General features: G+C 38.2%; 1 protein-coding gene across 2 annotated transcripts in view; it reads left to right on the top strand.

Moving 5' to 3' along the window:
- BMP5 (bone morphogenetic protein 5) overlaps nt 1-24,518 on the top strand; it is a 56,318-nt gene that overhangs the window by 5,387 nt on the left and 26,413 nt on the right. For both annotated transcript variants that reach the window (XM_072857813.1, XM_072857811.1), the window contains exons 2-3: nt 17,654-17,846; nt 23,630-23,778. In XM_072857813.1, the coding sequence (XP_072713914.1) occupies nt 17,654-17,846; nt 23,630-23,778 (342 nt within the window). The remainder of the gene's footprint in view (nt 1-17,653; nt 17,847-23,629; nt 23,779-24,518) is intronic.

Below are 24,518 nucleotides of genomic sequence, written 5' to 3'. Positions count from 1 at the left end.
TTGGCATCTTGAAATCCAAAGATTTTTTTCCCTTAATAAAATTTTCATCACCCAATCAGTGAGCTGAACTAATTTGTTGTGACCTAGGTAAGCAATCAGGCATTAGAAATGACTATTAATGACGAAATAATTTTCTATGATCAAATTAAATATTAAGACAGCTTTTTGCAAAAGAGGTTAGTTTATTTCGAGAACAAAAGGACTTTACCCATGGGATACGTTCCCTAAAAATCCTCACCCAATCCTTACAATTCATTAGGCAGTTTTAACCAATTTTTGTGCGATGACAGAGCAGGTTGTTAGGGATTGTTTTTGATTTTGAGCAAGAAATATTCTCCATATTCCTTTTTAGAATTACACTACATTTGTTGTTTTATATTGAAATATTTTATATTTCCTTTGAAATCTCTCATGTTACATGAACCTTATGAACTATATAGCTCTACCTCAAAATAGGTTTGTGTGTGATCCATAAATATCATCTAACAAAATAATGTTTTTATAACTGTCATTAATATTTTTGCCAAAGTTAACACTTTAAACCCAAGTAAATTATTGTATCTACCCAGCCAAAAAAATGTCAAGCTCTCCATTAACTGGGGTATAAAACTGTCTGACTTTCCTTGCCGACAGATTTGAAAGAAATTGCAGATAACTGAAGAGAAACTGATTTAGCAGATGGTTAGACGTGCATGGTGAAAAGCTATATATATGTATGGATATATATAAATATATATTATTATTAATATTTTTCCCATTGGGAAGAACGGCTGACCCAGTTCCGCTTCTTCTTTAGAAAGTGCTCCTTTCCAGACTAAACACAGACTTTGGGTGGGGTTGTGGGGATTGTATGTATTGTACAGTACATATTTTCCCAGGAAAACACAATCTTGGAGTGACTCTGGCTAGCCATGAAAGAGAAAGAGGAAGGCTTGTGGAGACGCCTCTGCATGGAGGGTATTAAGGCAGGAGTCCGCCTGCCATGGAGCAGATGGAGAGCCTCTTGCTTCTCTTCCTAAACCCCCGTTTCTTTGCTTAGATAACCGAACAACTTCGGCACGTACGTGATCTCCCACACTTATCGCTCCTGTTATTGTTTTCTCCGTATGTTAAATTATGCAAATAATTTTACCATGGCTACCTGCCTACTTACTGCCTGAGTTACGGAGGCAATTATGGCACGGGCAGTTCCTTTTTCTTCTCTTTTTAGCCATGGTGGTTCCTTTCAGCTTGCTTTCATAGGCCCACAAACTAATATAGTTTTGCAGAAAATTGATTGATTACAGTCTGATCATTCTAGGTGTCGTCTGGTGTTTCCACATAGCTGAGAATGAACAGTTTATGAAGTGCCAATTGCAGCCTCCAGCTAAAGAAAGGCTCCCCAGGGCTTCAGGAGAGCTCTGGCTGCTACCAGACTTTATAATTATTTCCCACACTTTTCCCCATCCTCTCCTACTTGTCCTTTCCCTTGTCTCTAACCCCCACCATCTAGGCAGGGTCACTGAACTTTAATTTTATGTCAGTGGCATTTGGCTGCAGAAGGGATTAAAGGCCAAGAAGTGGTGAGACTAAGCGACAGTGCGGGAGATGAGGAGGGAAGGAATGAGAGCAGGCATGAGAGAAAAATGGCAAAGCACAGGCCAAGCTTTCCAGGGAGGACAGCCTTCTTCCTCTCAGTAGGCAATGGCCAACATGTGGGGCTGGACACAGACCTGCTGGGCATGGGAAAGGTTCACAACAGAGAAACAGCCTCTGGGAGAATTAGTCCCGCTCCTCTGTGCCTCACATGGTGCGGGATGTTGTAGCACTGAAAGCATTTCCCACGCCAGCAGAGTTACAAAAGTGGAGGGAAGTTCATCATGGTAGGGAGAAGAAAGTGCATGCAGACAGAGAAAGGGCAAAGACTGTGATAAAGACAGATAATGTGCAAATGAAAGAGAAAATTAGTCCAGGTATGGGTTTCTTCTCCTGGTAAGCCTTGCAGGTGAAGGGAGCAGTTTTATTCTCAGCGCCTCGGGGCAGAGCAACTACCTCAACCTCCCCAGGCACTTGGATCCCCGGGCAAAACTTTTCATCCTTGCAAAATAAAATGCAGCTCCCCCCAACCCTTCAGTATATGTGTTCAGGGAGTACACAGACAGGCTACTAACATTTGCAGCCATAAATAACGTAGAAGCTAGCTTTTAAAAACCGCAGGTTAAAGGATGAGGGCTGCCATGACGCACACAGAGAGGTTGAGATCAGAGGAGCAGCTAAAAGGGGTCGGGAGAAACAATGAATCCCCTTGTTCTGAGTCATATTTATGAGTGCTCCATTGCACCTAAAGTTCATATTTTATTGGCTAGGCCATGGGGTTTCCCCATTTGCTCATCTCTTAAAATAACACCCCTGGTTAAAATTTCCTATAAAACACAGAAATGCTACAGCAGGCAGAACTTGTCAACCCTGACAACTACATTATTTAAGTTTGTGGGTGGGGTACACGAAGCAGGAGCTGGTTTGTGTTTTGTACTGAATTATGAATTTGTTTCCATACAAAAAATGACTGTAAAACAAGTAGAAAAGGAGAGGTTTTACAGCTCAGCTCTCCATTCAGAAACTTCCCACTATTATTGAGAGATGCTCCAAAAGGTGAATCTAAATGTTTAGTTCCCAACACTTTTTGAGCAACAGCTCTGGTGCAATAGATCGAGAACTTGGCTTTATGGACCGCTATTACACAACTCAATGGCACGTGTGGTACCTTGCCAGAACGTGGCTATACTTTTTTTTCCCCACTGCAATTCAGGGCAAACTGAGACAACAATTATTAATGAGTCAGAGCCTAGAAAACTAATCAGGACAGCTAGCACTGGTACATGACATATATCCAGAGCTGACAACCAGTGGCTTTGCAGAAGCAAAATTCCACCTAAGACTCTTTTTGGAGGAGAATCAGGAGGAGGTAGGAATTTAAATAGCTGAAATTTCTGTTAGGTTTATCTCTATCTGACTTAGCGATAGTACCCATTCAGACCCCATGACAACCTAAGGGTCTTTTCCAACATCAATGATTCTGTGATTCTCTCCCTTTGCAGACTGTGTCTATTAAATGAAATTATTCTTGTTCTAATTCTCATGTATTTGACTGTAGTCAAATTAATGAAGCTATATTCTTATTATCTGGAAAAGCTGTGCCCATAGTCCAGAGTAATTATTATAAATCAATAACAATTTGTCTAAGCATATCCATTTAAAATATCCCTTTTTTAAAACTGAGGGGGAAATACAGGTGGGGTACTCAACTATAAGGCACTGCAAAATAATTTCAAAAAGATACTGTGTTGGACTTTTACAATATGGATGGCATCAGTTTTGGAGGTAGAGGTGTTAAATTCTGTCCTGGCAAACCTAGACTACAGAAAAGGAAAGAGCACAGACAGTGAATGATTTGTGAGTCTGATTTTGGAGCAGCGGGGGATGGCACCCGATGGCACCTGGTGCTCGGAGCCATGGGATTCTAGTGGTATGGTTTGCAAAAATGTTAGCTGAGAAACCAAAAGAGTGGGCAAACGGTAGTGTGGATGATAAAGCCATGGGAGCAAGAGCAAGCCCAGCGTACAACCCCATGACAGCTGTAGTCTTTGTGGTGATTTATGGTGGCTGAGATCCAGCAGGAACATAGCTTTGGGAAGGTTGTTCCCAAGGTTACCTCAGCTGGGGTATCTGTCAATAACTACAAGTCATAACATGCTAGTGATCCCAAAGGTTAATCTGCTACTCCTGACCAGGTTACCTTGCTGCCTCATACATGAAATGTGTGCAAATGTTTTGCGGTAAGTCTGTCCCAGCCCCAGCCTAGCCTAAACCTGAAAGTTGGAGAGTGAAATGTCTGAGCAGCCAAATAGGAAAAACCTGAAGAGCCTCAGATAGAGAATGAAAACAGCGTGTCCCTGTTTTCCAATCCAAAAATGAGGATGGGCAAATACTTCTGTGTTCATTTTCACTTCTGTGCACTCTCGTTCTTTGACCTTGCAGAGTACTGGAACAGCGTTCTTGTGAAGCCTCTTTTTACTCTGGCTGTGCGCTCCGTAAAATACCCCGCTCCTAAGAGCCTTGCAACACCTTGGGTTTCCTCATGGTGATCTCAAGTGTTATTTTAGAAAGGGCTAAAAACAGCCCTTCTATAAGGGCAACAAGTCTATTTACTGTTCTTAAAACAGATAGCTTTACAAAATAATGAAAAAGAAAAAGAAACACTGGAATTAAAGCACCAAAACTGAGATCTGAGATCTGGTGCAACGGAGAGAGGCCGTGTGGCTAGTTTAGCTCTTGTTCTCAGAATACAGATTTGTGCCTCTCTGAGGCATGTGTGCATGCGTATCAGTGTGTGCATGGCTTTGTGTATGTAATATAGAAAGCATGTAAATCTCTTCAGTTTTAGGCATTGGGATTTTTTCCCCCTTAAATCATAATATTCTTTCCCATCAATACTATGTGGCTTTAGCAGCCCTGACCTTTCAAGCTGCCTGTTTGGGCCAGTGTTTATCAGATGACCGTTTGACCTCCTTGTTAATTGTACTTAATTACATCCTGTTGTAACATTTTGAAATAAGGAGGAGAGTTTATGGATCTGCTCCAAAAAGCTGAAGACTGAAATGGCAACAGAATTCCGTGGTATGAGGTGCTGAGTAATCTCGCAGTTAGGTCAATAAGAGCTGTGCCTTGCCCAGTTGATTGCAAAATTGGACCCTTAAACTGTTCCTTTTCCATTTAGGATCCTTGGTACTTCTGCGAATAAAACCACACAATTTTCTTTGTTCTGAGAAGGGCTTCTCCTCTCTGATTCTCAGCCTGGAGCTTTCTCCAAAGAGATCAAGGAAGACGTGAGAGGCCTATCAACAGTACTGCAAGGGCTGACGTTCACATATGATGATATAAAAGAGACAAGCCTCTGTTGCCACAAGTGATCTCTCTGCGGTTTTCCAAAACTTCAGAGTTCCTTATGTTTCCCTAGAACTGCCAGTTCCCGTGAGCTTTTTGAGACTTGTATAATATTTGCTATGAGATTTTCTGTGCATTGATGATTTATGAGCACATCTAAGGTTTCATTAAAGAGCAGCAATTATCCCCTGTAGTTGCAGAAAAACAGAAATGAAAACAAATCAACATCCAAAACCAGATGCAGTTCTTGAAAATGGGCACTCTAAAGGCTCGGAAAGCAACTTCAAACACTACTTATTTTATAATGCTTTTCATATAGCTGATGGCTTTTGAAACACATGGGGTTGACCATATTGCTTCTCTTCTCACTAAAGATGAGATTGAGATATATATATACGCTTCCTCTACTGTTGTTGTTCCATAGCTCACTTTCCACAAACTTGGTTTATAAGATTATAGTAAACTTGATTTCCTAAAATGAATGAAGACAAAAAGGAATAGAAATGTTTGATTTAAGTTACAAGCTTATATGATTAAAAATAAAACACAGAATTTGCTGAATATCATAGTGAGGTATTCAAAAGATCATAATATTTAAATCCTCTCTGGTGTTAAGCAATAGTAAGTATAACTGAAATCACACAATTAAACATGATGACTTTCAGGGAGGGCTGGTTTATTTTCAGAATTTTGAGAGGTACGTGTAATGTGACACAATATAGTATTGTTTATCAAAGTAGTTTTAAATTAGGTATTATTTCAGAATAAAGTTCTTTCTTTTCTTTGTTTCCTTGGTGTGCTCCTTATTAATGTCATCTTATAGCTATTGACTACGGGTCTTCAAAAAGTAATATTTTTTTTTCATCACTTCTTAAACTATTGAATTAATAATCGTGTTTACTGAGGCTGTATATAATAATGAGATCACATTTACAAGGAGATAATTTTTATATCTATATAAAATTTTTAATTTAAGTAAATATAGTTTAAATAATATTTTATAAAATGTATGTACATATATATATGTATATATATGTGTGTGTATATATATATATATATATATATATACGGTGATGGAAAATCCAGAGACAGTTTATGCTATGGAGTGAATACCAAGTAGATTGAGTTCATATTGCAATTCACTCAGTCAGAATGGAGGGAGTAATGTCATTAAGATTAACAATCATCTATTGCCCCCATTTTCCCATTTTGGTTTCCCAGCAGTTGTCTTTTGCTTTCTCCATATTTGTATGTATTCCTTAGAAATGGGAAAATACAAAGGATGTGCTTACTAGCATATGTGTGTGTACAGGAGAGACCTACTGTAAAAGGGGTTCATCACAGGACTCGAATCAATGAAACAGGCACACGTGTGAACTGAAAACTTGGCTCCATGGCCACAGCTCCCGAATAAGTTATGACCTGTTCATCCTGTGTTTACATTACCATCTGTTGCTGTACAGAAATGAAGCTTCTTTTATTAACATTATATCACCTTGGGTCAATGAGATTTACTGTGGACTCCATTAAACCATGCTGATTCAGCTTGCCTGCAGGTAGGGAGCGTGCTCTCATCAAAATGGGAATGAAAGCAAGCCCCCAAAAGAAGAGACAGGGATGCTTCCAGTTTTGGGGATGGGCAACAGATGGTTCTAAATTACTTGAAAAAGAAAACCAGGCCTATGACCAAAGATTAGGGCAGTAGTCACTTCTAGCCCTAGTAGAAACAAAGGTTTAGCACAAACATCTGCAAAGGCAAAGGTAGATCAGATGCTGTAAAATGCATGCCAAATATTCTTAATAGTATTGTACCAAAAAGATTGCATTGAAATAAAAGCACTATGTTAGGGGTGAGGTTCCCATTCCTTGCTCATTCTTATCCTCTTGCTCAGAAAGACACCCAAATTTTGTTTAAGACACATCAGCTCAACTATTAGGAGTGGAGAGAAGCCAGTATTATAACATAAAATACGAGCTTCAGGAGATCGTCTTTGCTGTTCCAGAGATGTGTTACACCTATAGATACCTCTACAACCAGCCCAGTGTTTGTAAGTAACTTGGCAAGGAATATGAGAAATGCAGTCCCATGTGGAATAACAGTGAAAATGCAGGAATGATACAAGCATGTCCACGGTCCAGGGCAACCAGCTCTAGGTGGTCCTGCCTGAGGAGGGGGGTTGGAGCAGATGACTTCCTGAGGTCCCTTCCTACCTCAGCCATTACGTGACTCTGTGACAGAATGGTTACAGAGAAGGGGGATCTTACTCTTCTTATACATTGACACCAATCATTCCTACTTTTTTTTGGAGTGGAGTGATGATCTTGCTCAGACAATTGTTGGATGTGCTCAAAGTTCTGTGTGCTCGAAGTGTCATGCTTTTTCTTTCCACTTTGGAAATTATTTTCTTGCTTTTTATGTCATTTTGAGACTCCTGGTCTCTCTCCCCAAGTCTGTCCAAAGTAACCTACTGTGAGGGATCACCACCTATTGTCACGTTACCTGGAGCTAATCTGAGCTCTTTCATGGCACAAATATTTTTTGTGAAGACTGCTTTTCCTTTCCTCTAACTGTGCAGGTGTAATGCTGGATGGCCAACCCAGAGATCTTTTAATTCACTAACAGTCAGTGAGTTTCTGCCCTGAAAGAGGGTTGAAATGTTCATTAACTTTGGTAAGATTTAAGTTTCTTTCAGGAAAAAAAAAGGCCAGGTGTTTTTTCGGTCTTGTTGAGGACACTTACTCCGTATGGGGGGGTTATATGTGGGTGAAATAATCTCTCTTTGTGAGACTAAAACATGATCAGATTAGATGACCAGAGCTGCAGAGGAGAGGGTGCGGTTTGAATCAGCATAACAAGCTGTTAAAATCACAGCCAGCTCCCAAACTGGCTGTTAAAACCTGCTGTCTGAAAATGCCACTCCTCACCACCGCTGCCCAGTCTCCTGGCTCCTCCTTACCTTCCTCCTTACTCCTCCTTACCTTCCTCCTGTTTGCCCCCGGGTGTAATGCCTGGGAGGGCCCGTCCCTGCTGTGCTTCTGGCCCCATAACCCTGTTTCTCAGCACCACTGCTGAGGCTCCCCTAGGTGGATCCTTGGTGTTGGCCAATAGCAAGCATGCGCAGGGCAAACCTTCAAAATGAGGGCTAACAATTTGTATAAGATGAAATTCCAATCTTTTTACGTTTTTAATTTTTAAGGTGATGACTCAGTACAGCAATTAGCCCAGTATACACTTGTGCACATAAGGTATAAATCTGAGGAACTCTGAATTCATTTGAGCCATGCTGAGATACTAGCTAAGCACATGGCCTGTGATCAGCTATTTTTTGCAAAAGTATTTAATATCCTATCTATAATATAGCATATAAAAATAATTTTTTATTTATCATATGTAATAAAGCATTTGTCTACTCTCTAAATGAGATGTTCTTGAGGGTTTCCTTCCTCATCATCGTTATAGCTGGACTGTTTTTTATGGAATGTTTGGTCAGTGTTAATGGGTACGGGTAACATGAAAATACTCAGATGTGAGCACAGGGTAAGCAGAAAATAGTGCCCATCCAGTTATATCCAGTTTGGCATGCAGACACAACTTCCATGGAAGCTTTTCTGACAAATTCCACAGTGGAAAATGGATGGAGTTTATTAGATGACCTGTGCGAATGGTAAATGGCAGAGCGACTTGCCACCTCTGGGTGGAAGTGAGTGGAGGGTTAACATGAGCAGGAACTAAGGAGATGTGGGAAGATAGAATGGGCTTTAATGTTTAGCTTTTACTCCCCTGCCAGTTGCCCTATGATGATATATGCCCTTTCACCCTTCTCAGAAGTTATGTTCCATCTGTATACTTTTACAGTGTCAAAACAGTTATAACTTACACCTATTTTCTGACCATTGGATCCCAGAGGTGTAACTTTTGTTCCTATTCAGTTGCAGCTGAACCCAAGAGGGATCTTTTTTTCTGTCATTTGTTAACCCTGAGGTTGTGTTGATCTGACATCCTGACTTTCACACACAGTCAGAAACCTGGGAATAATTGTTAGTTTTCTTTTTGGCGATCTGTGACTAGAGAAAAACAAAATTAAATATGAGAAAAAATGGAAGTCTATTGATAGATAGTATCAAAATGTACTGGCTTTGCCAAAGCCCAGGCAAAATAGACATCACTGAAAATGCAGACAAAATTGACCACCTCATGCATGATGGTGTAAGGATTAGCTAATTTATCTATGTATTAGCTCAGAACTACATAATACAGTCATCTTTTCTCTGATCTGTTCTATTCTTTCAAGTAAAGATTTATTTATCACTAATGAAAATGAACACAACCAAAAACCTAGTGGATATGCATTTTTAAAATAGGTATTTGTGATTGGAGTGCCTTTGTAATATAGGGTGACTTAAAACAATTAAGAAATCAGGGGGTCCGTACTTGTTACATTCAAAATAGAAACTGCACATGATTTTTTCTTCATTGCCTCCTCCCAGACCCTTGGTTGTGATGCTTCTCTTTTTTGGCACACATTTCTACTGACAGCACAAAATAGGTCCAAATATGACCTGTTACTGTTAATCCTAGAAGCTGTGACCAGCTGGACTTTCAACTTTAAAATTTATGGAAGAAGATTCCGCTGAGATTCATTCTACCACTGTTAGCAGAAATAAAAAGCACATATATGCAGTGTATCTTTTGTTGTGCTTGGTGCTACAGCTGAACAACTGGAGTGAAAGTTTTGCATTTGGGAGGTTGAAGGATACACTGCACTATACTGTTGAAACCATAAGAAAAATAATATTTTGAGGAATCACTTTGTCAACTATCTTTATATTAGGATCATGATAATACTCAGACTTAGACTCTCATAATTCTGTTCACTTCTAAAACTCAGTCTCTTTATTCTGGTTACTTATTCCTACTGTTGCATTGGCCAGGATCAAACCTTTCTTCAAGAAAAGTAGGGTGTTGCTTTTCCACTTACTCTGTATCAACAACTGAAAGCCTTCCAGCATTTAATTATTATTGGAGCAGCTGCAGTGTAGCACTTGTTTTGACTTGTTGAGCAAGTGCATTTGACTTGGAAGATACAGAGAAGAGTAAACTGAATGAATAACACATGTTTACCAATGAATTTTCAACAAAACATTGGCTACTGAATGAAGACCAGCAATTTCATTAAAACATCTATTTTATCCCATATTTCAGTGTGAAGTAACAAGAAGGCATCATAGGTAATCTCACGGTGTACAGAACACCTGGGAGATTACGCACGAGGGAGCTGAGCTAAGTTACGCCTCTTTGGTCGAGGCATTTCTTTAGGTCTGTGCTTATAAAAGTTTCTGGCAGGCACTGTTATACAGTTCCTGGGAACTCTTTCCTGCTCAGGGTGAATGCTGAAAGCTTTTAATTACTAACTGAGCTCTAATTCTTAAAATAATTAATGAAAAAAAAGAAATTTATCCTTTTACATATTCATTTATATTCTACCATGTTTTTGTAACTCCCATTATTTGCCTAGTTGCTGCCTACCACTTACTAAAGTTGAATACATTGCATGTACATTTTGAGGGGATTAGAAAGTAGAAATCACATAATTTCAAAGTCCACCTTAATAATAATTTAGTGTTTCAAACTATTTTGACTTTTTCAAATGTGTATTTTGTTAATTGGTAAGAAACTATAAGCTCTTATTGACTACAACAACAAAATTTAAAACTTAACATTTTAATTAATAGAATTAATAATAGAACAGTGCTTTCCTGGACATTCTCAGAAGATGTAATACTAAGTGCTTGGGTAAGATACATGAATATTCTAACTTATTTTTTTATAAAGTATGGGATATTGAAATACATTTCTTCTATAAGGGATAAAGAAACAAAACCAATATGTGCTTGAAAAAAGTCCAGGCAATGTATTTTTTTTTTTTTTTTAAATTATGGTTTTCCTTTTCATTCTTGCTCTAGATTCTGTTGCAGTCACTGAAGGTTTTCTCATTGACTTTATCTTGACTTGAATTACTTTGCAATTCATACAGTTCAGTAATTCTGTGTAATTACGGAAGGGATATTCTACCATTAAAAGTCTGGATTCAATAAACATTAGATGATTTTTCATTTATTGAAACTGCCACTAACTGCACAGTATTTCATCAAAAAATTTCAAACTGTCCCTAATTTAGTTAAGCAAAATAGCCAAATGTTGCTCTTTGATGTCAGTAACTGACTGAAAATAAAGAATTTAGTGAAATAACTCTAAATTTACAGCAGTGTAACTTGCTTCAGAATATGACCTATCAAGCTTTCTGTTTTGTGTTTTAATAAGAAAGTATATTTTATGTAAAAGCAATTTACATCATTCTTTCAAAACCACATCTGTAAATCTATAATTACTTTAAATACAACCAGTCTAATAATAATAAATACAGAGAAACTCAAATATACAGTACTGTAATAAAGCAGTTCTTAAGAAACAGAACTGTTGCAATGGAAAGAAAGAAAGAAAGTTTCTGCAGACTTAGCCTTCCTAATTAAGCAAAATTCTCACTCATTACGGAAATAGTTTTGCCTCATTTGGAAGGCGATCAGGATTTGGATTAAGATTCTGACAATGAGTTTTGTGTTTAAGATAGGGTATGTGTGGAATGTAATTTTGGGGACAGCTATTTTCAACCTCTGCCTACATTTTTGACTTAAGGGATCCTTATATGCCTTCTCTTGGGCTTTGAGTATGAGCTGATCCATTTTGATTGGAGATGAGTTCCCAAAAGATCTCAGTTCAGAAGGTAAATTCTAAACATCCCCAAGACACATGGACAGACATGACTGAAGCTTGTGCAATGTATTTTCCCACCTCAGCCTGGGGAAGGAGATGAGGAGGGAAATGAAGGGTTATTAAGCCTAAATGACTCACTTTCCCTTACTACTGGCTACAGAATAGTCAGAGGGGCACCTCACTCTGCTGATGAAAATGGGTAAAAAGAAATGCAGAAGACTTGGTACTAAAAGGAGAACAAGCAAGTGGGCATATGACTCTGAAGCTTTGTAGTTAAAACACTCAGCTGAATGATTATCTAGTAAATGCCTAATATCAAATGAATAAAAAAAAATCAGATATAGGAACAAAAACTTATTTCATTCTCATTTTGACCCCCAACCCCTGCATTTCTTCTGTGCAGTGGCCCAGGATGTCCCACTGCTGGGCTTCTCAGCATCCTGGCAGTTAGGATACCGTCATCAAAAGCAGCTGATAGCGATTGAAATCTGCTTTGACTGAGCAAGGGCTATCTCTTAGTCCTGTTCTCTGCAGCTGCAGATGACTAAAGGGGGAATGTAGATAAACTCCTCTGTTCTTCTTACTGGCTGGTGCAAGATGGCTGACCCTTAACAAACAGAAGTGTCTCTCCACTGACTGTATGAGGCAGCAGTCCGATACAATCCTGTAAGGACAGGTGACTATTTTTATCAATTTCACTGTCTAATTCAAAATAGATTTCCTGAGTCCGGATGAGGATTCTTACCCTTCTATAAAACCCATTAGATTAAACTTATTAAAGCAGTAGTGCTTAGACAAATACTTACATTGTCTGCTTTTTTTTTTTTCTTTTAAGAGTCACTTTAGGAAAGCTTAATCTAAGTTTCTAAACTTAATGTTCATCTTCTACAGTGTAAAAGCCTAAACAAAGTTACAAAGCTTTAAAAAGTATTTTTAAAAATCTGTTATCTGGTCTCCTCAACTGAGAATGATGTTCTGATGAACGTGCTGCTTAACTTCTCTCTGATGCACTTCATTAAAATATTTACACTTAGCACAGCTGGTTTTTTTTAAAAAAAAAAATCTTTCATTCTGCTCTAGGATCACATCTTTTCTCCTACCCACACGCCCTACAAAAGATTTGTTGCCTTATTTTGTAAAAAGTTAGTCAGTTTAAATAGTCTAATCGTGGAAAAGAAAATGTATTTCTAGAATTTGAATCCTGGAGAGAAGAGCAGGAATGAGGTAAACAGCTATTTGATGTCTGTCTTTTCACAGTAGCACAATAGCTAATTCCTAGGGCCTCTGACCTTTTAGTGTCCTGTAACAGAGTACTTGCATTAATCTGTTGCTTATCTGTCACCTACCACATTTGATATTTCCAGCCTCTGCTTTCAATTATCAGTCATTTGAGGCAGCACTGAGTAATTTCAGGAGAAAACGCCTGGAACCTTTGACCTGTTTTTGTCAGATAACCACAAGTGTTCACTGTAGATAAACTATCATTTCATTATATTCAAGATGTAAACGAGTGTCGTTTGTAGTGTATCAGCTTACTGTAACCTTTATCACCTTGAAGTGATTAAAACTGACTGGTTTACTTAGTGCTTATACAAAGAATTCAGAGTCAAACAGTGAAATTCAGTGAGATTAGTGTAAATGGCCCCTTATAGTTACACGGTCTGTAAGACCCTCCGTTTTGCCTTGGAATGTATATTTAGTAGTTAAACAGTAACATTAAGTTGATTAGTGAGGCTTCACTATTTGTGAATCCAGTTGGGATCCTGGGATCTTACATTGTAAAATCAGCTTATTACAACATATCTTTGGGTTGTCCTCCAGTTTGCCAAAGCAGCTTTCACTTTCCCTACATGTCACCACATACCAACCTCTTCAGGAAAAGCAAAGCACATGTCAGTGGGGAGCTAATCACTAATCAAAGAGCATGTCTAATAGTCCCTCTTGCACTATGACCTAAACCCAGTGCTAGCACTTTTTACATTTTTTTAAGCTCAGTCAACAGTTAATCAGACATTTATAGCTGTATTGGTAAAATACCAATTACTTATTATACTGTCCATCCATATATGTGCTTTGCATTTTTTTTCCAGAATGCAAATACTTTTGTTAATGAAAACTAGTGCATGGTATTTTCTCTTGGTGTAAAAGATGAACCCTTTTCCAAAATATCTTTTTGGTGCAAATTTGTCTTCATTCTTCTTGGAGTTTGGCTTAGTGTTAATACAGTATGAATATTTCATCAGTTTGCCACATGGGTGGAAAATATCATTCTTTCCCATCTTACACACAGGTGTTTGTGATATTCCCCTGAGCCATGATTTGTCTGATGTAACCATAGTGCTGAATATATTAGTTTCAGGTGGTATAAAAATAACATTTTAAAAAGTTGATGCTAAGAATCCTGATCAATGAGAGCAAAGGAAGAATTTTGTTGTAACCAGCATTGACCGTAATATTCCAGTTATTTTTACTTAGAAAAATGATATTCCTCCAATGGTTAAAAAAGGACTTCCTGATTTTCTGGTCAACCGGTTTTTAGATGCTGTGATCGGTCCCACAGAGATGCATTTTGGCAGATGAACTGAGCCGAGCTGGAATGACATGAGAACTCTCTGGAAGAACTGAACACTTAAAAATCTTAACCTGTATTTTTCAGGCTGCCAGTGTTGAAAAGCCCTCGTATGTGAAATAAAAATATTTGAGACATGGTGCTCCCCCTGCACTTCATGCCATTTTGGCAGGATAAAGGACCTGAGAGATACCCTACCAAGCATTCACAGTCTTCCCCAGCAAGGCATTTATCAGATGCAGAAGGGATCAAGACTTCTGTATTATTTTTGGTATTAACACACTCAATATCATTAAATAACATTTTGCTTTTATAACTTGGCTATTGTTCTAGTCATTAGTCAATATTGCAACATCACAGTCACTGCTTTTTTTCAATCTACTATGTAATGCAAGATCTTAACTTGTCTAAATTTATAAAAAATGTTTTTGTTTTTTTACACTGGCTGACCAAAAATTGCAGTTTGAGATTCTGGCTTCATTGTGGAGAGTGGGACCTCCCTGAACTCAGGGTTTTCCACGGTATTCAGTGCCTGTTTCCTACAGCCCTTCATTTCTGCAGGCTGCTGCTACTCCCAAGTCCTGGCCTGCCTGTAAATGCTGTCTCAACCCAAGGAAATGTTGAACTTGTGTCCCTTTCAGATGGCAGTGCTGTCTCGTCTTTGGGTATACATGGAAACACAGATAAGTACTATCTGTGTGAGCTGTAATAATTAATTTTGGGCTCGTCAGGAAGCGGCTATCAGTATTCTTTCAGCAGTCCTGCTGAAAGAGTGAGTGGTCCTGAGAGAACCCCACCAATGCTATCACAGGGTATTGTAGAGGTTTCTGTCCAAACTATAACATACAGGGAGAGAACTGCTGTTTCCAAACTAATGTTACTAATTAGAAGGTAAGAAACTAGACAAAAGGAAACCTCAAACCCAAATAAAAACAAAACAGGCCAGGAGTACTGGCATTTAAACCTTTTATTCAGCATCTAATTCTCCAGTGCTTACTCATAGTGAGCAGTGCTTAGTTACCCACACATGCTGGTAAATACTTGTTGAATAAATACTAACCAGAGATATCGGAAAGGGTTGCTATATTAAGTCTGCCTTTAATATATTTTTCATTTAAAGGTTATTGACACATCTGTTCGATGTCCGCTTCGAAATGCTCAGTTATAACCTTAGAAACTTGCAGCAGACTCTTTGCACTAGAAAAATCCTCCCTGGTTCAGCGCATTTGCATATGCTAATCTCTGCCAAGTTCTCTCCAAAATGAAAGGCTTTACACGGACATGAAAAAAAAAAAAGGCAAACAAACCCCAAACCTCAAGTCAGATCTCTGTATATATCTCACAGTTTAGAACCGGGCAGTGGAGCTGCTAAATAGCCTGTATCCTGTTTCTCTTCAGTAGCAGCCCATTCATCTTCGGGTACAGAGCAGCCAGTTTACATGCTTCTGCCTCTTTTCTGTTTTATTTTTTCTACATAGTATACGATGGCAAACCCATGTAAGCTAAATATGCACTTGAGCCAAGGAAACCTCACAGTTAGGAGGCAATTTTCCTTTTGTCAGCCAGGAGAAAGTTCATTTTCACCAAAGATGAAGTGTTCTTATAGCCTATGTATTTTATTTTTGGTGGTTCTTAAGGCAACATAGATTTGTACATTTTAAAAAAAATATGCTAATGAAAACAAGGATAGTTTACATTTTTGAAAAGGTGAAAGGGAAGTGTACTGTATGGGACTAGCTACATGGCCACAGGTGACTTAAATAGTAACTGCTGCTCTGAAAAGAATGTAAAGACTTTTCCTTCAATAGCTCTCACTTTAATATGTCCGTAACTGTACCCTCATATGGCAATCCCAAAAAGTATTTTTTTTTCTTTAGTGCATTTCTATTTTGTAAGACCATGTATACATTATAATAATAAACACATGCAGGTTTCTATATAAATAAATATATGTTTATACACACCTACAAACACATATGCATTGTGTATGTAGAGAAAATTGCATGGGTGTACACATACATGAGCATGTAAATATACATATACATTGTAATAACATACACATGTGATTATTTATACATGTAACATTTAGTAATCTAAATATGCGCTTTTTCAGAACTGACATTGTTCCTTCCTCAGATCCAAGGACTGTTAACATTAAAACACAATAAAAGAGCAGGGGTTACAGGAGGGAACATTTAGTGGAGCTGGGTGCAGTCATAAATGTTTATCTGGTTATCCAAACTGAATCCCAGCTCCAAGTGTTTTAGGCTTTGTCCACCATCAGTAAAGCAAAGCACCTATCTCACCAGGCAGGTGGAACTTCTCTAGAAGTGAGTTCTCTCTTCTCACAGAGCACAGATGCTTCACAGGTCAATGATACATTGCACTCTGTGGCAGTGGAAACCATGGATCATTTTCCTTTCCACATCTGTAAAACCTGAAGTATTAATTCCCTAAGATGGTCATCAGCCTGTACTGTGGCCTGTAGGTTCCCTTGACACATCAAAACGTGTATTCCATTGCAAAAGTTGCTCCTAACTCAGGGTCAGAACTGCAGCAGACAGTGGAATTAGCCCCAAATCAACTGAAAACTCAAATAAACTAAAATCCTCTGTTTACTCTCCCTTAAAATTTTGTGCAATCGTGAATTAAGCAATGATGAGGCTAACTTTTTTATTTTAAATTGTGGCAGTGTCAGAAGCAGTGGGAGCTGCACCTGCCCAACTAGAGCACGTTTGAGGGGACTTCTCACGCCAGGAGTGGTGCTCCCTTTGCCACTGGGATGCCAGAACCACTCAGCCCTGATTCATGGCTCCTTCTTCTGACCACCAGCAAGATGACGCTTATGCCATTAGAGTATGACATGTGTTAATTTATATGATGTAACTGCTTCTTAAATATAGAGTTGTCACAGTGCACTTTAGTACCACTTCAGAATTTATTACGTTAAGTGGGAATGAGCAGCATTCCTCTCATCTGCCTGGTTAATAGCAGCAATTAGTGTTTTCCAAAGTCATCTACGGCTCTGACATTACTAATGCTGTGCTTATGACTACACTGAAGTCCTAAATCCTTTCGCAGCTTTTAGTTTGTCCATATTTCTAGTTGCTTTACAACATGCCCTCTTTCAGCTTTTTTTTATATTCTTTCCACTCTAGCTTCTGGAATTTGTATAAAAGCCACCAAGGTTTTTTTTCTTTTGAACTGAAGACACTGGGCTGGTGGAATTTCCTTTAACTGGAAGGATGTCTCTACTTGTGGTTTTATTGTTTGCACAGTTTTATATTGTCCTGTTTGTTTACTCCCAAGCACAGGGAATGCTCCATTAATCATGGGAAATGGGCATTCGTTTCACCTCTTTAATTTACATTCAACTCTTTTTCTCACAGTTGAAAGGGACAAGGACTTCTCCCACCAGCGAAGGCACTACAAAGAGTTTCGCTTTGACCTTACTCAAATCCCACACGGAGAGGCAGTGACAGCAGCCGAATTCCGGATATACAAAGATCGAAGCAACAGCCGCTTTGAGAATGAAACAATTCAGATTAGCATATATCAGATCATCAAGGAGTACCCAAACAGGTACCCTGTTGGCATGAACGTATCACGTGTTGAATAACATTTCATGTTTCTGTCTTAAGTAGGGAGACAATAGCTGATCATAAGCGTACCCTCGGCAAGGCATCATTGCTATCACTGTGGCTTCTGCAGTATTAATTCCTAGGCAACGACAACAAATACTGAGCAAGAATAAAACGTATCTTCAATGTAATTTATTCCAGGTTTATGGAGGGTTACGTGTCCAATCTCACCAAATATTGCCCATGCACAGAGGGGGTGAGGGTTCATGTTCTCAGTGAGCAAACGGTGGAGTTGTATGCACAGTATAAGTGTCTGGATTTGCAAAATGCACCATTTGCTGACGCTGCTGTACTACCAGCCAAGATTCATTTAGGTCCTTAAAGGCAGATAGACTGTTCAACTTTGTTTATATTTGAAGGAGCATTTTTTTTTTCCATGTGTTTTAATACTCTGCCGAATGTAATTAAAAGATAAAGTCATGCACTGACTGTAAGATGACGTATGCACATTTAACACATGCAGCTCACCATAACTGAAAATTAAAACAAATATGACATTACACATGAGCAAATCTGTGAATCTGAGTTTGCAGAGCTCTGTGTGTGACATATTTCCAAGACTGCAGGACCTGAGTAAATGACCAGATTTCACCAGGCAAAGTAGCTAAATACCTGAAAATCCCCATTAAAAACTAGTAGCAATTCCAAGATGTTTCTGAAAAAAGCTACATACACCCAAAATTTGGGTTGAAATTAAATCGGTATATGTCTTTTCTCAGAAAAGAGGGAAAAAAAAAAGCTTTGTTTTGGGATAAACAAAAACTCTCCCTCATCTTGGAACAAATAAAATATTTCTATCCTGGGCATGTTTAGCAAAAGCAAAGAAAATGACAGCCTAAACTTGCAGAGTATTCTGGAGGAAAAAAATGCCCCATCACCAGTTAGCTCGAAGGCTGGGCCAGAGTTCAAATCTCTTTTCTGTTCACAGAAGCTTGAGCTTGTACCTTCCAGGTGAGATCTCTGAACACTGAGTCATAGAATCTTGATGGCTATAAAGAGCGAGTCATTTTATATCAATGGAGCAGAACCAACAGGAAGGAAAGCACCCATCCTTCCAGAATGCCTTCTGCTTTCTTAGTAAATTTGGGCAGGAACAAAACAGTGAGGGATTTTTTTCACCTCTGCCTTCAGCTTGCAAAAATTCTTTTGACGTAGGTTCTAAAAGAAGCTTCTTGGAGGAAGGAATGAAACAGGAAGGAACAAAACATATCTTTTTAAAGAGCAGAGGTCAAGGCTTGGGTGATGAAAGCTCTTCACCTGCAAACTCAACAGATTTTTTTAAGAACTAATGGGAGAAGTTAGTTTTTCTAATCCATTTGATGTTTTCTTTTTTTTTTCCCCCCCAGTAAGTGGTTTCTATTCTATTTTAGAGAAAGCAAAACTGCTTACTACTCTGAAGCAAGATGACACTTTAATATTAATCTGACTTGTTAAAATGACAACTGTGTCTGTGAAACTATTAAAGAATGTTCTTGATTTCTTTCAATACGTAAACATACATTTATAAAAGTTTTATATTTCCATTTATAAACATAAAAGCCCCGTGTCCTCTAAATGAAGCATGATGCCGGAAAGGTACATGCAACGATATACCACCCATTTGATTTTACCAGTATAACTACAGAAATTACACATGTAGACTAAGTGTTTCCCTCCTGTTGCTGATTTTGCCAGTCTCTACTCATATATGGAGTATATAGAGGCAAATGCCTCGGTGGGACAGGATGGGAGAAGACTGCAAGCTCTCTACTATTGAAATTAGAAACAAGGAACTTTTCACACTTGCTTCTTGATACCTCCAGACAGAAGAGCTCCCGAGAATATTTTATCTTTTTTGTTTGTTTTTTTTTTCTGCAATAAAGCCACAGCTTTTGCTTTGTGGCCCAGACTTCATTAGTGTTATTCTTGACTTTGTCACCTCAGGTTTGTCCTACATACATACGCGAGATTTTAGGTGCAAAGTTTTCAGAAATTGCAACTGCAGAATGTGAGGGTGAGAGAACTGCGAGGGTGGTGAGACACTGGAACAGGTCGCCCAGAGAAGCTGTGGGTACCCCATCCCTGGAAGTGTTCAAGGCCAGGTTGGATGGGGCTTTGAGCAACCTGGTCTAGTGGAAGGTGTCCCTGCCCATGGCAGGGGGGTTGGAACCAGATTATTTTAAGGTCCCTTACAAACCAAACCATTCTATGATTCTATAATGTCCCACACTCCTTACTAGTGCCATACTACAGCAAAACTGCTGGGTTTGACCCTGCTCCTCCACCTTCGTTTGCTCTCAACAGGAAATGTGGGTATCTGACAGGGCTCTGCAATCCCAAATGCAGTCCTGCCATGCTTTCAGGCAAGGAGTGGTCAGGGTTTAGGGTTTCTGCGTAGCAGGCTAAGGCATATGTTGCAGTCTCAGTCATTTTTCTGTCCCTGTGGCAGCATGGCCGCTGAAGTATGTGTGTATTGAATTCGCTTAGAGTTTGCTGAAATGACAGTCTTTGGGATTGAAGTTTTCTATTTGTTCTAACTAAGCGTGTAAAGCAGAGCCCATAGCAAGGCAAACTTTCCTACCCAGCCCTGCCAATGTACTCCTACCCGGATCTTTTCTCATGATGGAAGTAATGTAGTCCAACAGGCCAAATCCTTGTTCATGATCTGGTGGCAGCTAGCCACTGATTTAACTAAACCCCAAGGATTCTTCCCGCATTAGGGAATCCTCAAGTGGCATTAAGATACTAAAGCAGCTTTCTGGAATGAGGCGAGAGGTGAAGCAGCATTATGGGGATGACCTATTACATAGTAATCATGATCTGAGCTGGTCAAAAACTTTGCTGGGTTTCAAGGAACATATAGGTGGTTTATTCCACCTTTACTTCCTTAAGCGACTCAGGAGATCTGGAGCTTCTTAGACGTTCTGCCTGCAGCCTCTTTGCTGAAATTCTTGACTGTGGTAGCATTTCTGCTGTAGACAACTGGCCATTTGGGACCAGACTGAGATCACTAAACTTAAACAGCATCCATAAAGGTAAAGCCCATCAGCTGTATTCTGCCTGAATGTGTTCACTGTTGCATTTCAGGCTATTTACGACATAATGCCTTACTTTTTTATTATGTGTTGTGGGCTATTTTTTAAATAGAAATATTTTTTAAAATCAGAGCCAAAATTTGCAGATGTTTTTCATTTTGAATGTGATTGTTTTTTTCTTTTCACAGAATAAAGGAGAAATTTAAAATTAAAAATGTCACAAAATGTGATGAGAAGTTTGAGTGAATGACACCAGCTAATGGGGGAATCCTGATCCCAGAGCTCTCACTGCCTTCTCAGGGGTCAGGTTTTCACCCTATGTTTATATCAATTGTGAAAAAAGTTGATTTTTTCCCTGAAAAATACTTTGAATTTCTGTAGTAAATTGCTGTTATGTGGGCTAAATCATTAGGATTGGGCCGGAGACATTTTCTCTATTCTACTATGTGTTCTTGAGAATCAGTTCTAGTTTTCTCTAGGTACCCACAACTAATTTTTGGTTCATTTGCTGAGTTAATGGGTAAGAACAATCTGCCTCTTTGAGTCTTTGACCTTAGCCAGATCACTATGCTTGTAGGAAGGCAGACAAGAAGATTGACATATCAATGCCAAAGACAGTTTGGTATGAGTTTCTGCTGCAGTACCAAATAATGAAGTCACACTGAGTAGAGAGCCACAAGGGAAATTTATCCTTTATAGGGATTTCTGGACTGTACCATTAGTAGTGACCTATTCTGATTTGGCATATGAGACATCGTGCATCCTGACTTTTGACAACATTTTGTATGAGTCCCAGCAAAGTTTGGAGCTGAAAGAATCTATATGGGAAAACAATTATGTATTCTAGGAGGAGACAAGACAAATGTGAAATTATAGCACTGTGATATCATAATATTTTATATTCCAAACAATTTTACAGTTTTCTATTAAATCTACTGAATGATACAAGAAATATTTATAAATAAACATCTTAGACTGTCACGTTCAGAATTAAACCTTTCAGCTTTAAAGTTCTGATAAAACCGCTTATTAGAGAAAAAAGTTGGCATTTAAGACTCCAGAGAGTACTATTTATGAGCTTGTGGTACATTGTTAATTTGTTCAGCGCTAGCATATAAGGTCAGGCTCTTTTGAATTGTAAGACTGTTTTCATGTTAGCTCCAGAGGGAGAGAGTACGCTTTCTCCTTGTGTGGTCATTAGCACAATTCTTCTAGAATGGAAGTGATAAGAGCCCAGCAAAGATTATCCTTTAACAGAAGAAAAAAAGATTACTTGAAAGAAAGCGCCTTCAATTTTCATTTTTTTTTTAAAAAAAAAAAAAGCCCTCCTTTATAATTTCTGAGCTCTTTAACCTGATTCTGCAGATATTTCTCACATGTAAGTAAACATATGCTTGTCATAGCTCATTTGGTCTTATTTTCCTGAGTGTTGAACAACCACAATTTCAAGAGCTACACGAGATGTTTTTTTCAGTATCAGACCTTCCAGGTGCATTTACAGTGTTTAGTCTAGATAAAAGAGTAACTTCCTACGATGTCGTCGCGATTAAGCAACTTAAGAATACAGTGACAGGACCATTGTAATTTTAAATCCACTTTTTATACACAAAGCCTATTATTTCTGTCTGTCTTACCTCTTCAAGCATATATACATGCTGTCTGTAAGGTTTCCATTACGATTCCAAGGTCTGTGTAAGCCAATTCTGTCTTTAGTTGAGTCGGACAGTCAAAATTTAGAATAAAATATTTTTTCTTGTATATTATTGGTTTGATTACTGTTTATGGCAGAAAAGAAATAGGTTTCTATGACTATAGATTTAGGTTTAGAAGGCTATATGGTGAAAACAGTTTTTAATAATGCATGCTGCTTTGCAGAAGCATGTAAAACGAAACTGAGAAGAGTTAAATATCTTGGGTTTAGTGTGGTCATTGTAGTAAATTATTTGTAATACTGATATGGTTCTGGAACCAATTGTGTCAGGAGATATGTGAAAACAGAACAAATAAATGATCCGTGCTAAACATTTAGTAACACAATTATACTAGCTCCCCTGAGCAGCCCTTCTGAATTACTGGAAGATTTCATGGGAACAAATTTGAGAATATACCAGGGAACTGAGGGTTAAAATGTAATTACATTATTGAACAGATACATAATTTCTACTTCGATATAGAGACTTATTTTCTAAACATCTGTACTAATATGAAACTGTCGGAACTGTCATCTATTCATGTTTTGTCATATGATATAGCTGCTGTCATATGTTATTAATAACAGATTTTTTTAGCAAGGCTATGCCTTTGAATTTTAGTTGAAATTGGAATGTGATTTTGACATTTTTTGTCTTTTACACTGAATGGTTTATAAAAGTTAATCTTCCTGAGACATTCTAGTGCTGAAAGATGAATCCTTTATACACAGCCTCAATGATATATTTTGTGTATTTATATCAGGAAGCTGGATTTTTCAGATTTTCCAGAGCTGTAGTTTTCACATGCTGAGACTCATTTCAGAAAGGCCTCTCAGGGGAAATACCTGTATTATACTTAACAATTACATGTTAGCTACAGCACATGCTGTACTGTGTCATGATGAGGATATGTCAAAGAATTATTCATTTGGACTCCAGGAAGTTATTATCAGCAAGGAAATTAAGGACAAAAAAAAATAATATTTGAATGCCTTAACTCTCTATTTTCTTTAACTTAGGGATGCAGACTTGTTCCTGTTAGACACAAGAAAGGCTCAAGCTTCTGATGTGGGCTGGTTTGTGTTTGACATTACTGTGACCAGTAATCACTGGGTGATTAATCCACAGAACAATCTGGGCTTGCAACTCTGCGCTGAAACGGGGGACGGTAAGATCATAACAGTTGATCATAACTCCATATATGCTCTTGTCGTCTTTTGCTAGGAATCTTTTCTGGCCGGGTGTTTTTTAACTAGACTGGGTGACAATTCACTGAGCATTTATAAGTAAGGAACATGAGTGTTATCCTGCTGTAGCTATAGTCTGCAAGCTTTCTATTATTCTTAATTCTGTAGAATATGGCAATTATAAATCCAACTGAATCAAGTTAAATTAAATGAAGTTTGGGATAAAAGCTCCTACATAGAAAACAAAGTTCCATTTTAATGTTCTTCCACTGATGATTACATTCAGGAAACTCAAGCAGATTTGTGGAATTTTTGTTTTAGAAAGTTTCTAAAGATCTTTCTGGGCTGAAGCATGGAGAAAGGTATAAAAAGACCTTGGGACATTTCAGGAGGGACCTCATAGCCGCTGCTACTGATGTTGGAGAAAGGTTGACAGTAGGGTAATGTGGGAATCGGTTTTCTATCATTTGAAAAAAAATTAATTTCAAAACTTTTTTAGCTTGAAATGAATTAAAAATTTGAAATATTGAAAATTTTCATTAGCTGAAAATTAGGAAGAACACTATCAAAACTGAAGTCAGAGCTGTCGTTTTTTCAGTACAAATTTACTAGGCTACTTCACTATTCACAGTTATGCTCTTCATTAAAAAGTGAAAATGCATCTCAATGCAAAATAATATTTTTAGAAATGTTCTTTACTTAGACTTCTTTAGAAACTAAT

Source organism: Ciconia boyciana, chromosome 3 (genome assembly GCF_034638445.1).
Source record: "Ciconia boyciana chromosome 3, ASM3463844v1, whole genome shotgun sequence".
NCBI classification, from domain to species: domain Eukaryota; kingdom Metazoa; phylum Chordata; class Aves; order Ciconiiformes; family Ciconiidae; genus Ciconia; species Ciconia boyciana.
This window is presented reverse-complemented; position numbering and strand designations above follow the sequence as displayed.